Here is a 13,433-nt window from a genome sequence, read left to right as displayed (position 1 = left end):
CCATCGCACACTTGCTCGACGTGTTCAATACCTGGCATTCCTTTAGCCATCTCCTTCAGCCATCTTCTTCAGCCCAAGCTCCCATAGTGACCGAAAATTCAAGAGCCCAAATCTAGCATGCCACATTCAAGCATCATCAGTGCTATGGCTCAATAGACACACAAGCGCACTCAGCTTCAACATGAGCTTGTAAAAGCGATTGCTAGTCTAAGGCACTTTGGCCAGCAGAGCCCGTTCTTGATCAAACACCATCAACTCACCATTCTCAATCACCACCTTGCAGCCGCCTTCTTCCAATTGGCCAATGCTGATGATATTGCTTCGCAATTTGGGGATGAAATACGCATCAGTCAGTACCTTGTGTCCATTGTCCTTGCAACGCATCAACACTGTGCCGAGACTGCAGATCTCCACCACAGAGCCATCTCCAAATTTAGTGTTGCCGCAAATGGACTCGTCCAGGGATGTGAGCACACCCCGGCACCCGGTCATGTGATTACTTGCACTAGGGTACATACACTCCTAGTTGAGGAACACCGCCTGTGGTGTCGCACGCGCAATGTTGCAGACCTGCGCCAAGAGCAACGCTGGCTGCTCAATGTTTTCCCTTGCCAGATGAGCTTCCTCGCGCCGTTCACGTCGCGGCTGGCAGCACTCCTTGGCCCAGTGGACATACATCCCGCAATTCCGACACTTCACTTTACATCGTGGAGTATTGCCATCGCTCTACGTGTCGCCGGCGTTGCGATTGGCTCCGCCACGATCGTGTCCCTTTGTCTTGTTGTGCCCCTTCCTGCTTCTTCACCATGCTCCAGAGGAACCTTCACCATGGTCCCGCTTCTTCACACGTGCCTACCACTCCTCCTTCGTAAGGAGCAAGCAGTCGATGTTGTCCACAAGGTCGCCACTGTCGTAGCATTCTTTGGCCGCACACAGATGCCTAGTGTTCTTTGATTAAAATTGCTCTCAAATCAAGTAAGGTCTCAATCGATAGGGCAATCCGCATGAACCTTGGAGGCACTACATGGAGAAACTTCTTGATGACCTTCAAATCATCAATAAACTCACCGAGAACACTCAAGTTGTTGACCATGGTAGTGATGCACGGGGAGAAATTGTCCACGGACTCGCCCTCCTTGAACGATATGTTCTCAAATTCTTTCAGTAGCTTTTGTGCGTTAGCTACTCGCACGTGAGCCACCCCCATGTGCATTGTCTTTAGGGCCTCCCACGTTTCTTTGGCAGTCTCCTTCACGGTGAGCACCGACAATATTTCCGGCGGGACCACACGTAGTATCGTTGACAGCACAAGTTGATCATCGCGGAAGTCGGTGTTCCCGGGTTCGATGACGTCCCAAGCCTTGAGCTTGCAGATTGACCTTCATGGCGAGGGCCTATTCGGTGTAATTTGTGCATGTCAACATAGGATAGAGAACGGCGTCACAAGCTTCCTTCATGACTCGGTGCACCACCAACTTGCGCTTGGCACTGCCATTGCCAAGCTCGCCGCTGCTGTCACGGACGAGAACGCGGCCTAGGCTGAGGTGATGGAGACCGTGACCCTTACTACAACATCTCGATAAACTCCCCCTCACACATCTCTGACGCCACTTGTTGTCGCTGGATCGCAGATGAACACGCGCACACATGCACGCGAACGCCTGGAACACGAGAGAGTTGAGCACATAGGTGTTTCTGCCAACGGGGAACGTTGCAGTTCTTTATTCCAACGATGGTGGCTTATATAGCAGAAGCAAAACAATATACCCCAGGCTAACTGAGTGTCCGAGTCCAACGCCACGATGAGCGCGAGATCAGCGCACATGACTCGCTCACCATGGCATGAACGCAACGGGGCCTTGACCGGGACTGAGCACGCCTCAGGCCCCAAACACACGACTGTTATCCTAACAGAAAAAATGGAAACAATACCGTGCACAGGTTTATGACTAACATACTTGTCAATTACAGTACTAACTAAGAGGAAATATTTTTTTACATTGTAGAACAGCTAATTAATCTCGTATATATCACCACTTTTGCAAACTTTGTACTGACTCTTTTCTTCCTTCTTTTAAGAAATGTCCGTTATACCCATGCATGCATTCTTCCTCCTTTCTTGCTTCCCCTCAGCCCTTATGCCACTAGACATAGATCGAGCTATATATGGAGGTCGGTCAACTACGCCACGGTCCTGGAGTTGATGAGGTCGCGGACACCAGTCTAAGGTTAACTGAAAAACAAATAAAGTAAATACAATTTAGTGACGGGTTATTATACGATATGTCATTTATGTAGTTTTCGGTCGGAACTAGATATTGACCCATCACTGATAACAGGTCATTAGTGACGAGTCATAATATTACCCGTCACTTCTCATATTGATGACGGGTCTCCCTGCAGCAGTCATAAGTAACGGGTCATATTACTGACATAAGTGACGAGTCTCCCTGCAGCAGTCATTATAGATGGTGAACAGAAGTTGGATGTATCTTAAGACCCGGAGTTGTCCGAAGTACCTAGCGGGGTGAAATATTTCAGGAGTACTGCTTTGACGGATATGAAAGATCATGGTAAAACAATAATATATTGTCCATATCGCGATTGCAAAAATGATAAGAAGTTCTCAAAATCAGACAATATCCATGCACACTTGGTTTTGCATGAATTTAAAAAGAATTATAAATGTTGGAACAAACATGACAAGGAAGATCTTAATGAATGAGAGATGAATCGGGGCCTCCATACCAACAGTGTGGATCAAGGCCTTACACCCGGTGATATGAGTCATGATCTCAGGAACGATGATATATTATGTTTCAATGATAATGATCTGGAGGATTTTATGGAGAATATGAACCAAATGATACGGCACGTCAGTGACAGACCACGGTTAGTACCGTCACATATGACCTTATTAATGACAGATCTAACATATCACTTATGACTTACCTATGACGATTAGCATCTATCATCTATGACTTTTTTTACAGAGGTTTTGGCGGCAACGGCCAGCGCTGACGCCATCATCAACTTGTTGTGATCGAGCTGATCTAGCTAGCAGAGGTATGTGACACTTCAAGTGTGTATATATATAAGAAGGGTAATCTACACACACCCAAGATGTAACTACACCCAACCCGCGGCCACCTGGCGCGCCCTAATTTTTGTTCTCCGGTTGCTGTTGCACACGCGTTGAACCGCATGCGTCCTGACCAAACCTACGTGTCAGCTCGCGCGGTTTAGTACGTACCATCACGACGTGCATGCAGAGGCGCTGCCGTTTTGTGGAGTATTGGTGTACGTACGTGTCTGTCAAGCAGCTACTGGTGTACATCGCCTCGGCCGGCCTTTTGAGCTATACAGGATCGGACAAACTGGGTAATTGTGGTTTTTATCTTAATAAATGGTAAAGAAAAAAAAAGCAATCCTACATGATTTACAATCTGTACGGCTCAGCTCAAGCAGAAATTTAAGATGCTTATAGTGGTTTTTGAAAAAAGGGTCTATGTTTCTACTTGCCCCAGGACCCACCAAATGTCAGGACCGGCCCTAAATTGATACATGGAGTAGCTGATCCGATCGCATACCATCCCGCCCGCCCGCCCGCCCGGCCCGTAGTGCATCCGTTGCTGGGTAATTAATACATGACGAACCTCCCTTGTTGGCTTACGCCGGCTGCGGTAGCACTACTGCTCCTCTCCTCGCCGTAGCCGTAGAAGAAGCTTCCACCGGCACCATTATTGCTGCCGCTGCCTCCGGTTGTCACATTAACCAACGGCTTCCCCTCATCATGCTCCTCGTAGCAGGAGGCGGCGGCGTTGTACTGATGGTCCAGGGTAGCAGCACCGGCAAGCAGCAACGCCTTGTGATGATCCTCATCGTCCTGCAACTGCAAGCCGCCAAAGACGAAGCTCTCCAAGGCCAAGCCCGCCGCGACGGCACTGCCATGCCCATGGAAGCTGCTGTTATTGCAGAGCTCAAAGTAGAGGCCAAGATCGCCGCCATTGTCCGAGCACCATGTTCTCATCATGTGCTGCTCGCCATTGCCTCCAAACATGAGGAGGCCTCCGGTGCTACCGGCGGAGAGGAGAGACGTCCAAGTGTTGTTGGAGCTATAGCTGCTGCTGCCGCTGTAGTGATGATAATTATGAGCTGGAGAGGATAGGTGCTGCTGCAACAAGGGAGCAGCTCGTGGTGGCGATGGAGATGCTTCTGCGGAGAAGAAGAGCTGCTGCTTGGACCTGTGGTGGCTATGGGTGGTGGGAGGCCGCAGGCCATGGGCATGCATGAGCTTCTTCTTGAGCTTGGTGTTCCAGTAGTTCTTGATGTCGTTGTCCGTCCTCCCTGGGAGCTGCGCCGCAATGATCGACCACCTGCATTGCATATCCAACCATGCAGGAATAAAAAAGTTGAAGTGAATTAACCTCCGATCGATCTGATGGTACGCGTATATATATACGTCCACGTACGCACATATCGAAAGATACTGCAAGTAGCAGCTAGGCACCTGCTTCCGATGGTAGCGAAGAGGTTGCAGATGATCCTATCCTCGTCGTCAGAGAAGTCGCCATGCTTTATGTTCGGCCTCAGATAGTTGAGCCACCGCAGCCTGCAGCTCTTGCCGCACCTCTTCAGCCCTGCGATTCATTTGGATAGATAGATAGATAGATTTTTTTTTGCGGACGATAGATAGATAGATAGATCAAACCCAAATTAAGATAATTACCAGCTTTGGGGGGAAGAGCAATCCAGTTGCCGCCGGTGCCATACTTGTGGATGTACTCCTTGAGCTTCCGATCCTCCTCGGGTGACCAAGGCCCTTTCGTCACAGTCGCCTTATCGCAGCATGGAGCCCTCCCCATGGGCGCTATGGCTTCCTTCTCAGGGCTGCTAGCTTCTTCTTCTTCTTCCTCTAGCTAGCTAGCTTAGGCAGGCATGCACCAGCTCCTGTCTTGCCTTCAATAGATTTCCTGCTGTCTGCCCTCGATCTCTTCCTTTTGGGGGTCTCTGTCTGGGCTTGTGTGCGACCACCTTGTAATTCGAGATATATATAGAGAGACAGGGATGGATGGATCGACAGCAGAGCAGATAGGAGAGGGACAACACGACGCAAGTCAAAGGAAGGAGGGAACTAGTTTTGTTTCAATCAGCATGCAGCATTGGCAATGTATGCACAGGCATGGCCTGTTCTTGACATCAAATTTGTCACTTCACACAAAACACCAACCACCCCCTGCACTTGTGGAGCCTGTTGTTAGGGCAGCTCCAACAGTGGCCACCTCAGCAATATCTGCAGGGCAAGGAAATTTCCACTCGCCCTAGCACACACGTACCTGGCAATGCATCATATCCAAATGACCTCTACCGCGTTCACCCATCTTGATCCTATGCTTAAGATCTATAGTTGGACCCCCCCCCCCTCCTCCCACATGATATACGGAGCAAACCACAAATTATGGAACGTAATCAATCAATATCAATACTAATTCCCCTCCTTGACTTACGTTGATTGATATGTTAAGATAGGTGCCTCATCTCTCCCATCCTGCTCCTCCTGTCACGCCCCTGATGATGTGTAAGAACGGACTGCCCTACTCCCTCCACGCCACTTTTTTTATCTTGGAATATAATTGGAAACTTCTCTTGAATTGAAACTTTTTTATCTCAAAACTTTCTCGAATTGGAATTTTTGACTTGAAACTTTCTTGAATTGGAACTTTTTGACTTGAAACCTTCGCCAGTTAGAATTTTTTTTTTACTTGAAACTTTCTCGAATTAGAACTATATATTTACTTGAAACTTTTTTTGAGTTGAAACTTTTTACTTGAAACATTTTTCTTGTTTCAATTTCATTTCTTGGTTCGATTTTCAACCTTTTTTCAGTTTCAAGGAAGGAGGGAGCGAAGTGCGTGCCAGGCGACAAGTGGACTGGCAAGCAACTGATCGAGAGCGTCAAGGCCCAAGGGGAAATCGGTTAAGTTGCCAAAAAGGCCACCACCATGACCTCCACCTCTCTCAGTCTTGTTCTCCGACTCTCTTGGCAGTCGTTGTTGCCTCCCATTATTGGTTGAATCTTACTCGCTAATTGGGAAGCAAATTATATAGGACCTTTCTACGAAAGATCTCTGTGAAATCCTGATACAACCACACATCCTCTGATCCAATGACTGGGCTGAAGAGAAGAGAGATGAAAGAGACACATGTCATTACAAGTAAAAAGATCTTTCATCGAATTCGATCCTATAGAATTTACTTCCTACCGATTGGCCCTCCTACAATCTTGTGGCTAGCGGTGCCACTGCATCCCACTGCCGGGTCGCTGCCAACCCCACCATATTAGGGTACAAAACTAAAGTGTTAAAAACTAATTAGTTCACCTAAAATAAAGATATATACACACACAGCATTCGTCAGCATTCGTCTGAACTAAGCTAGAAATCGAGCATATACGTATATATAATGTGCATGACACGCACGTACGTAAGCGAATGTGCATGCATGCATTGCTGGTACGTACGTTAATAATAGCTCGTGCTGATTACGATAGAAAAAAGTAAAGCCCAGGACAAATGTACGCATGCAAGGAGTTAATGGTACGTGCAAATTAAGATACGAGTTAGATCACCACTATAACTAACTTGATAATTACCTTGGCTAGCTCTATAGCTGCTGATCCATATATCCTTTAATTTGCTATCACTAGCAAATAACTAACAAGGAAATTAAAACAGCACGTGCGCACGCACATGTGTCCTGCACTCAACTGCATGCAAATGATCGAACAAAATCCATGCTATATGTATGAGTATCTAGATTACAGTTAAACTATCCAGCTAGTTTTTTTTCGCTCCTATATATAAATAATGGGACATTTTGAAGTAACATCAAACGAATTGAAATTAAATATATAGCAAATTTATCCAAAGGACACTAAAAGAGTGTATCTTTGTCTCCAGCAGCACACCCTCTTGTTCGATTTTGACTATTGAACATCAGGAATATGTGGTTTTAGTGTCATTTGAAACTATTCTCTCTCCTCGTCAGCTGGAAATTAGATTAATTTTATTCATTGTAGTGTCCTGAAGATAAAACCACGTATTCCCGGGCAAAATCAAACAAGAGGATGTGCTGAAGACAAACCCACACTATTTTAGTATCCTATTGGCAAATTTGCCTAAACATCTATACGTTGAGAGCGTTGTTGATGTGATGATGTGTCACCTGGTTTATTTGGTGCATTGCTTGCATCATGTGCATGTATTATAATTAGAGTACTCTTATAATTATTATAATTTGTCTGTCATTGTGGGTAATATCAATCGATCGAGCTAAAATGCATGCAAGGGAATTTCAGTTTGTGGCACGCACACACTAGCTAGCTAGCAAAAAGAAAAGAAAAAACACAATTGCATGTTGCTCGCTCTCTCCTCCCCTCCCGGCCACAAAATTGAGGTCGAGCACGGGATCGATCGAGTACGTCGTCGTAGCACTACTATACATTATATTATAGCCGAGGGCTTTCGGTATTGTAACGTAAATATAAATATTAGATACGGTAATATCGAATACAAACTTAAAGTATAAAAATGTGGATACGTCATGGGACGTCATGGGAGCGTCGTCGAACGAATACGTTGGGAGTGATATCATAGTTTGCTTTCAGATAAAATAAAAAGAGAGGAGAAGATTATCCGCTAATTTCTCTCCTAATTTATTTATTTATTTTTATTAGTAAAGCAGGTCCCATATTCGTAGCTGGTAACGAGGCGGGGAGGCTGAAGGACGAGAGTGCATGGAAAAAGTAGATAAATTATTCAAAGTTTAGAGATTTTTATTAGATGAGAGAAAAGTAGGAGGAATAGGTAACGTGAGAACTAACTCGTGTTTTTGTATAGTAGAGATATTGCCACTCTAGACATTATTGGAAGAAAACTAAAAAACATTATCTAGCTACTGTGATCTTTGTATAGATAGCAAGAATCCTATTGTAGGGATCTTTGTATAGATAGCAAGAATCAATCCTAATCACATAATTGTAGGGATGGTTGCTTGCCTTGTATATCATGTTGTAACCCTGCATATATATATTTATATATGAAAGACACACCAGCATACATGGTTATAACGGCAAATTATTTTCTAACTTGGTATCAGTTAGCCCCGATCCCATCTATCGGTGTCATGTCCACCACTAGCGTCGTGACCTCGTTCACTGCCACCGTGCTCAGCTCCACCTCCACTGGTGTGGCATTACCCACGCTTCCGTCGCCTTCATCCTTCAGTGGCCTCCTCACTGTCAGGTTCACGTGTGCCAATTTCCTACTGTGGCAGGCACAAGTTGTGCCTGTGCTATCCGGCCAGGGCCTGTTTGGACACCTGGATGGCACCATGGTAGCTCCCCCTCTGATGATGATCGAGGGGACGGGTGAGGCGGCTCGGCAAGTGCCCAATCCTGAGTACATGCGTTGGTTTCAGATCGACCAGATGGTTCTCAGTGCTCTTCTCTCCTTCATGACCGAGGAGATCCTTGGTCAAATACTCTCCCTGACCTCGGCACAGGCAGTGTGGACTGCCCTCCACTCCATGTACTCCCCACAAAATCGCACGAGTATCGTCAACATCTAGTGCCAGTTGGCGTCGTTGAAGAAGAACGACATGACGGTCACTGAGTATTATCACAAGATGAAGGGCCTCGCGGACACCATGGCCAATGTCGGCCACCCACTGCAGGATGATGAAGTGATCGGCTACATCATGGTGGGTCTTGAACTTGAGTTTAACCTATTGATGGCGTCTTTAACCGTCCTCAACACCATCGTGAGTCTTCATGATTTTTATCCCTTTCTCTTGAGTTTTGAGGCTCGGCAGCAGCTTCGCAGTTCTTCGATGGGCGATTTCATCTCCTCCACCAACAATGCCACTCGCTTTGGTGGCTTTTCCTCTAGTCCTGTCCCTCACAAGCAGGATGGCACTGCTGGCTACGGTGCTCGTGGCGGGGGTGGCAAAGGTCGTGGCCGTGGACGTGGTGACGGTGGTCGCTACCGTCCTCAATGTCAACTTTGCGGCAAGTTCGGCCATGAAGTGCTCAAATGTCGCCAGTGCTTTAATCATGCTTTCCAGCTGAACGAGTCACATGGTGGCTATCACGCCGACAACTCTGCATCAATTGGCGATGTGCATTGGTATGCAGACACGGGCGCCACATATCATCTCACCAGCGACCTTGATTGCTTGATTGTATACGAGCGCTACACCGGCAAGGATCAAGTCCAAGTGGCTAATGGTGCAGGTTTGATGATTTCGCATATTGGTCACTCTATGATTCCCGACTCTACTATTTCTCTTGGTCTTAAAGATGTTCTTCATGTTCCTCATATTAGTCGTCATCTCTTATCAATTCATAAACCCATTTATGATAATAATGTATTCGTCGAATTTCACTGGGATTCTTTATTTGTCAAGGACACGGTCATGAGGAAAATAATTGTACAAGGTAGAAGCTGTGGTGGTCTCTACCCCATTCTGTTTGGCCGTGCGTCTTCATCGTCTACTCGTCATGCTTTTGCTGGTGTCAAGGTTTCGTCCCACCAGTGGCATCAACGACTCGGTCACCCCTCCTCAATTGTCGTCCAGTCCGTAGTGGGCTCCAATAATCTGCCTTGCATGCTTAGTCATGAGTCCTTAGTTTGTGATGCTTGTCAGCGTGCTAAAAATCATCAACTTCCATACAATAATTCTGGTCATGTAACCTCTGCTCCCCTAGAGCTTATTCATACCGATGTTTGGGGACCTGCTCTTCCTTCCTGGGAGGGGGGGGGGTTCAAGTTTTATGTGAGCTTTGTTGATGACTACAATCATTTTTGTTGGATCTATTTTTGCTTTGTCATAAGTCAGATGTCAAACACATGTTTTATATGTTTCAAAAGCATGTTGAATGTCTTCTTAATTCCAAATTTTTCACTATTTAATCTGACTAGGGGGCGAGTATCATCGTCTTCATTGCTATTTTCAGCATGTTGGCATTTCTCACCGTATATCATGTCCACATACTTCTCAACAAAATGACATTGCCGAGATGAAGCATGAAACCGGGCTTGCACTGTTGACACACTCCTCTCTCCCGCTTCGTTTTTGGGATGAAGCTTTTTTAACTGCGTGTTATCTCATTAATCACATGTCAAGTCGTGTCATTAACAATACTATTCCTATCATCCCATCGCGCTGCATTGGCTAATCCTTCATGGCGGGAAGCCATGGAAACTGAGTTTTGGGCTCTTCAAGACAACCACACCTGGCAGCTAGTCCCTCGCTCGCCTGGTACAAATATTGTTAGCTCCAAATGGGTGTTCAAGTTGAAACAAAAGCCAGATGGTTCCGTGGAAAAGTATAAAGCTTATCTTGTTGCTCGTGGTTTCTCACAACAATATGGTATTGATTATCTTGAGACTTTCAGTCCTGTGGTTAAGCTTGCTACAGTCCGGCTTGTTCTCTCCTTGGCAGTTTCTCGAGGCTGACATTTGCGTCAGGTGGATGCGAGCAATGCTTTTCTTTATGGATTTCTTGATGAAGATGTCTATATTCAGCAGCCCCTTGGTTTTGAGGATCTTGATATAATCCTACATTTGTTTGAAAACTTCATAAATCTATTTATAGTCTTAAACAATCTCCTCAAGCATGGCACTCTCACTCAGTGACAGACTTCAGCGGCTTGGTTTTCAACCTTCTACTGCAGATACATCGTTGTTTGTATTCATCATGATGGCATCTTCATTTATATGCTCGTCTATGTTGATGATATTGTTATTGTTGGGCCCTCTCAATCAGCTATTGATCAGTTGCTAAGTAATATTTCTAGTGTGTTTCCCATCAAGGATGTTGGTCGGTTGACTTATTTTCTTGGTCTTGAGGCCACTTACAGTTCAGGGGGAATGTATTTGACCTAACGTAAGTATACTACTGATCTTCTTCATCGAGCTCATATGGAGAACTGTAAGGCTGTGTCTACACCCATGGCAGTCACTAACAAGCTTGCTCGGACTCTTGGTCAACCATTGAGTGATGAAGATGCATTCAAATAACAAGACGGACCACCAGCAACGCAGATGGAGGTGCGATCGGAGGATCACTAGGCGTAGGTCTAGCAGGTGGCCCGCTCTACATTGCAGGGTCCAGACCAGCCGGCTGCCGATGTGATGGCGCAGACAGGCCACCGAGCATAGGACCAGGTTGAGCACCAACACCAGCATCAAACGGTGGTTCCCGCACCAAGCTAGCACCTGTACCAGCAGAGTTAGTGGATAATAGAACCTATCGTAATTTCGCATTTGGACACCTTGAAAAACCGGCTCAACCGAAGGGAAAGAAACAGGAGGAGATAACAAAGATAGATCCACACGGGCATTATGAGAGGTTACAAAGATAGATGCTGGTGTGCCTTTCATATATATATATATGTATATGTATATATATGTATATGTATATATATGTATATGTATATATATATGTAGGGTTACAGCATGATATACAAGGCACATTATTACTGTATATATGGTGATTACGGCAAATTATTTTCTAACTGCTACTATTTGTTTGTTGTACGTAAAATAATATTGTGACATGTATCCATGATGCATCATATTTATCGAACAATTTGGGGCACGTACGTGCGTACTTGGAGACAGGCAATTAATATACTTAAAATGGTACGTACGTACGTAAAGTAATCACCTTAATTAGCTTGTTGAAACTTGCTCGATCGTCCTACACTACAGTAATTGCAAGCACATCGATCCTACAGTTGTAGAGGTAATAATTCATGCGCGCTAGCTCGAATAATTAATTCGTTTTCGTTCATCTGGAGCAAGCAAATTAAGCCACTCATTTCCGTACGTTCAGCTAGTTAATTACAGTATGTACGTGCTTACATACTCGACGTACGTACATAATAATTATTTAGTAGACGTACGTTACGTACTGGCACTGCTGTTTTCTTGGTACTTACGTACATTTACAGATGTACTGGGCAAGTGCAGGAGGTAGGAAAGCCGGTGCGACAACGCTAGCTAGCTCAAGGCCTGTGACCATGAGGCTCTCACCTCGCGGCCCAGTAATGCATACACGTTACATGCATGCTCCTCTCCTTAATTCTTCAATCAACAAGTACCTTTTCTTTTCTTTGAGAATCAACAAGTACCTAGATAGTTTAAGCAGGGTTAGGGGCGACGCCACGTCCCATCCAAAATTACTACTAAAAACAACTCAATGAACAGTATTTTTTTTAAAAAAATTATGTGTTTTCAATGATACTGCACCCTCTTCATTTAGATCCTAGCTTTTCCCTGAGTTTAAGTATTGTGTGTATATAAACATATGATGAGGTTAATTAATTAGAATTATCCAAGAGAAGAGAGGTTTGCTGCAATTAATCCCGATACACAACTCTACTTTTTACGAATAATAAAGCTCTTATGATCTGCCTTAAGAAAAAAGAAACTCCAAATAAAAGGACATGCATTCCCTGAAACCACAAGCTACTTCAATAAACAAGGATCGATGGGTACTTACCGGTGGATGCTCGGAATGCAAGTGCCGCTTGCATTTCACTGGGTTCAAATCCAAGCACGTATATATACTCAAGCATAATCAAAAGAAATTAAAAATATATATATCCTGATGAAATCCATAGATCAAACGAGAGGAGATTAATTGATGACAAAGAAGAATCTGCGAATTAAGGAGCCTTGAGGATCATGAGCTGAAGATGAATAATATATGTCTGACAAATTAAAGGAGGAAGAGGAATCGATCGAAGAGATGGTGATCGATCATATATATATAGCCAGGTTGGCTCGATAGAAGCAGTAGAACAAGCTATATATCTCGATCTTGCTATATATATAGCTAGGCGCTTGTCTGCGGATGCAGCATCATCAAGATTCTCATGCATCCAGAATGAAGACCAAATAGATCGATGTGAATCTTGATGATGCCACGCCCGCAAACAACGACTGTAATTATTCCCCATCAGCTATCTTAATTAGCAGTTCTCTACTGCATGCTAATTAGTCTGGAGAGAGAGAGAGAGAGAGAGAGAGAGAGAGAGAGAGAGAGAGAGAGAGAGAGAGAGAGAGAGAGAGGTGCGATGCGATGCAACTGGCCATGGGCGAGCAGGAAGAGCACCAACGACGTTGCTGCTGCAACCTGCAAGATGGCAAGATGTGATGAGATCATGCTCAGACGAGTTGAGTTGATTATTCCTATATATTATACCATCGATGTGATTCTAGCATTCGTACCAGTACTGGATTAATAATTAAATCGTTAATCCACCGGAGGGAAGTGGAGTGGTGGCCACTACATTGGACGGTGTGCTCCGCTGCCAAAAGCTGCTTGTTGCATTGCATGCATGGCTCGCACCTGATGACGTGGAC

At 45.1% G+C, this 13,433-nt stretch overlaps 1 protein-coding gene across 1 annotated transcript; it reads right to left on the bottom strand.

Annotated features, from left to right (window-relative positions):
* Positions 1–3,618: 3,618 nt before the first annotated feature.
* Positions 3,619–5,083, bottom strand: LOC133897652 (transcription factor RAX1-like). The gene is made up of 3 exons (XM_062338448.1): positions 4,730–5,083; positions 4,511–4,640; positions 3,619–4,376 (listed from the first exon to the last, which is right to left on the bottom strand). Exons 1-3 carry the CDS (start codon positions 4,863–4,865, stop codon positions 3,641–3,643), a joined length of 1,002 nt encoding a protein of 333 aa, XP_062194432.1. The 5' UTR covers positions 4,866–5,083; the 3' UTR covers positions 3,619–3,640.
* Positions 5,084–13,433: the final 8,350 nt, after the last annotated feature.

The sequence above is a fragment of the Phragmites australis genome, chromosome 17, assembly GCF_958298935.1.
Source record: "Phragmites australis chromosome 17, lpPhrAust1.1, whole genome shotgun sequence".
NCBI classification, from domain to species: domain Eukaryota; kingdom Viridiplantae; phylum Streptophyta; class Magnoliopsida; order Poales; family Poaceae; genus Phragmites; species Phragmites australis.
Note: the sequence above shows the minus strand (reverse complement) of the source record. Positions and strands in the feature narration are given on the sequence as shown.

Coding starts and splice junctions, on each gene's coding strand:
- LOC133897652 (XM_062338448.1), bottom strand. CDS start 4,865: ATGGGGAGGGCTCCATGCTGCGATAAGGCGACTGTGACGAAAGGGCCT. Junction 4,641..4,729: donor TGCTCTTCCCCCCAAAGCTG/GTAATTATCTTA, acceptor AATGAATCGCAG/GGCTGAAGAGGTGCGGCAAG. Junction 4,377..4,510: donor TTCGCTACCATCGGAAGCAG/GTGCCTAGCTGC, acceptor TATGCAATGCAG/GTGGTCGATCATTGCGGCGC.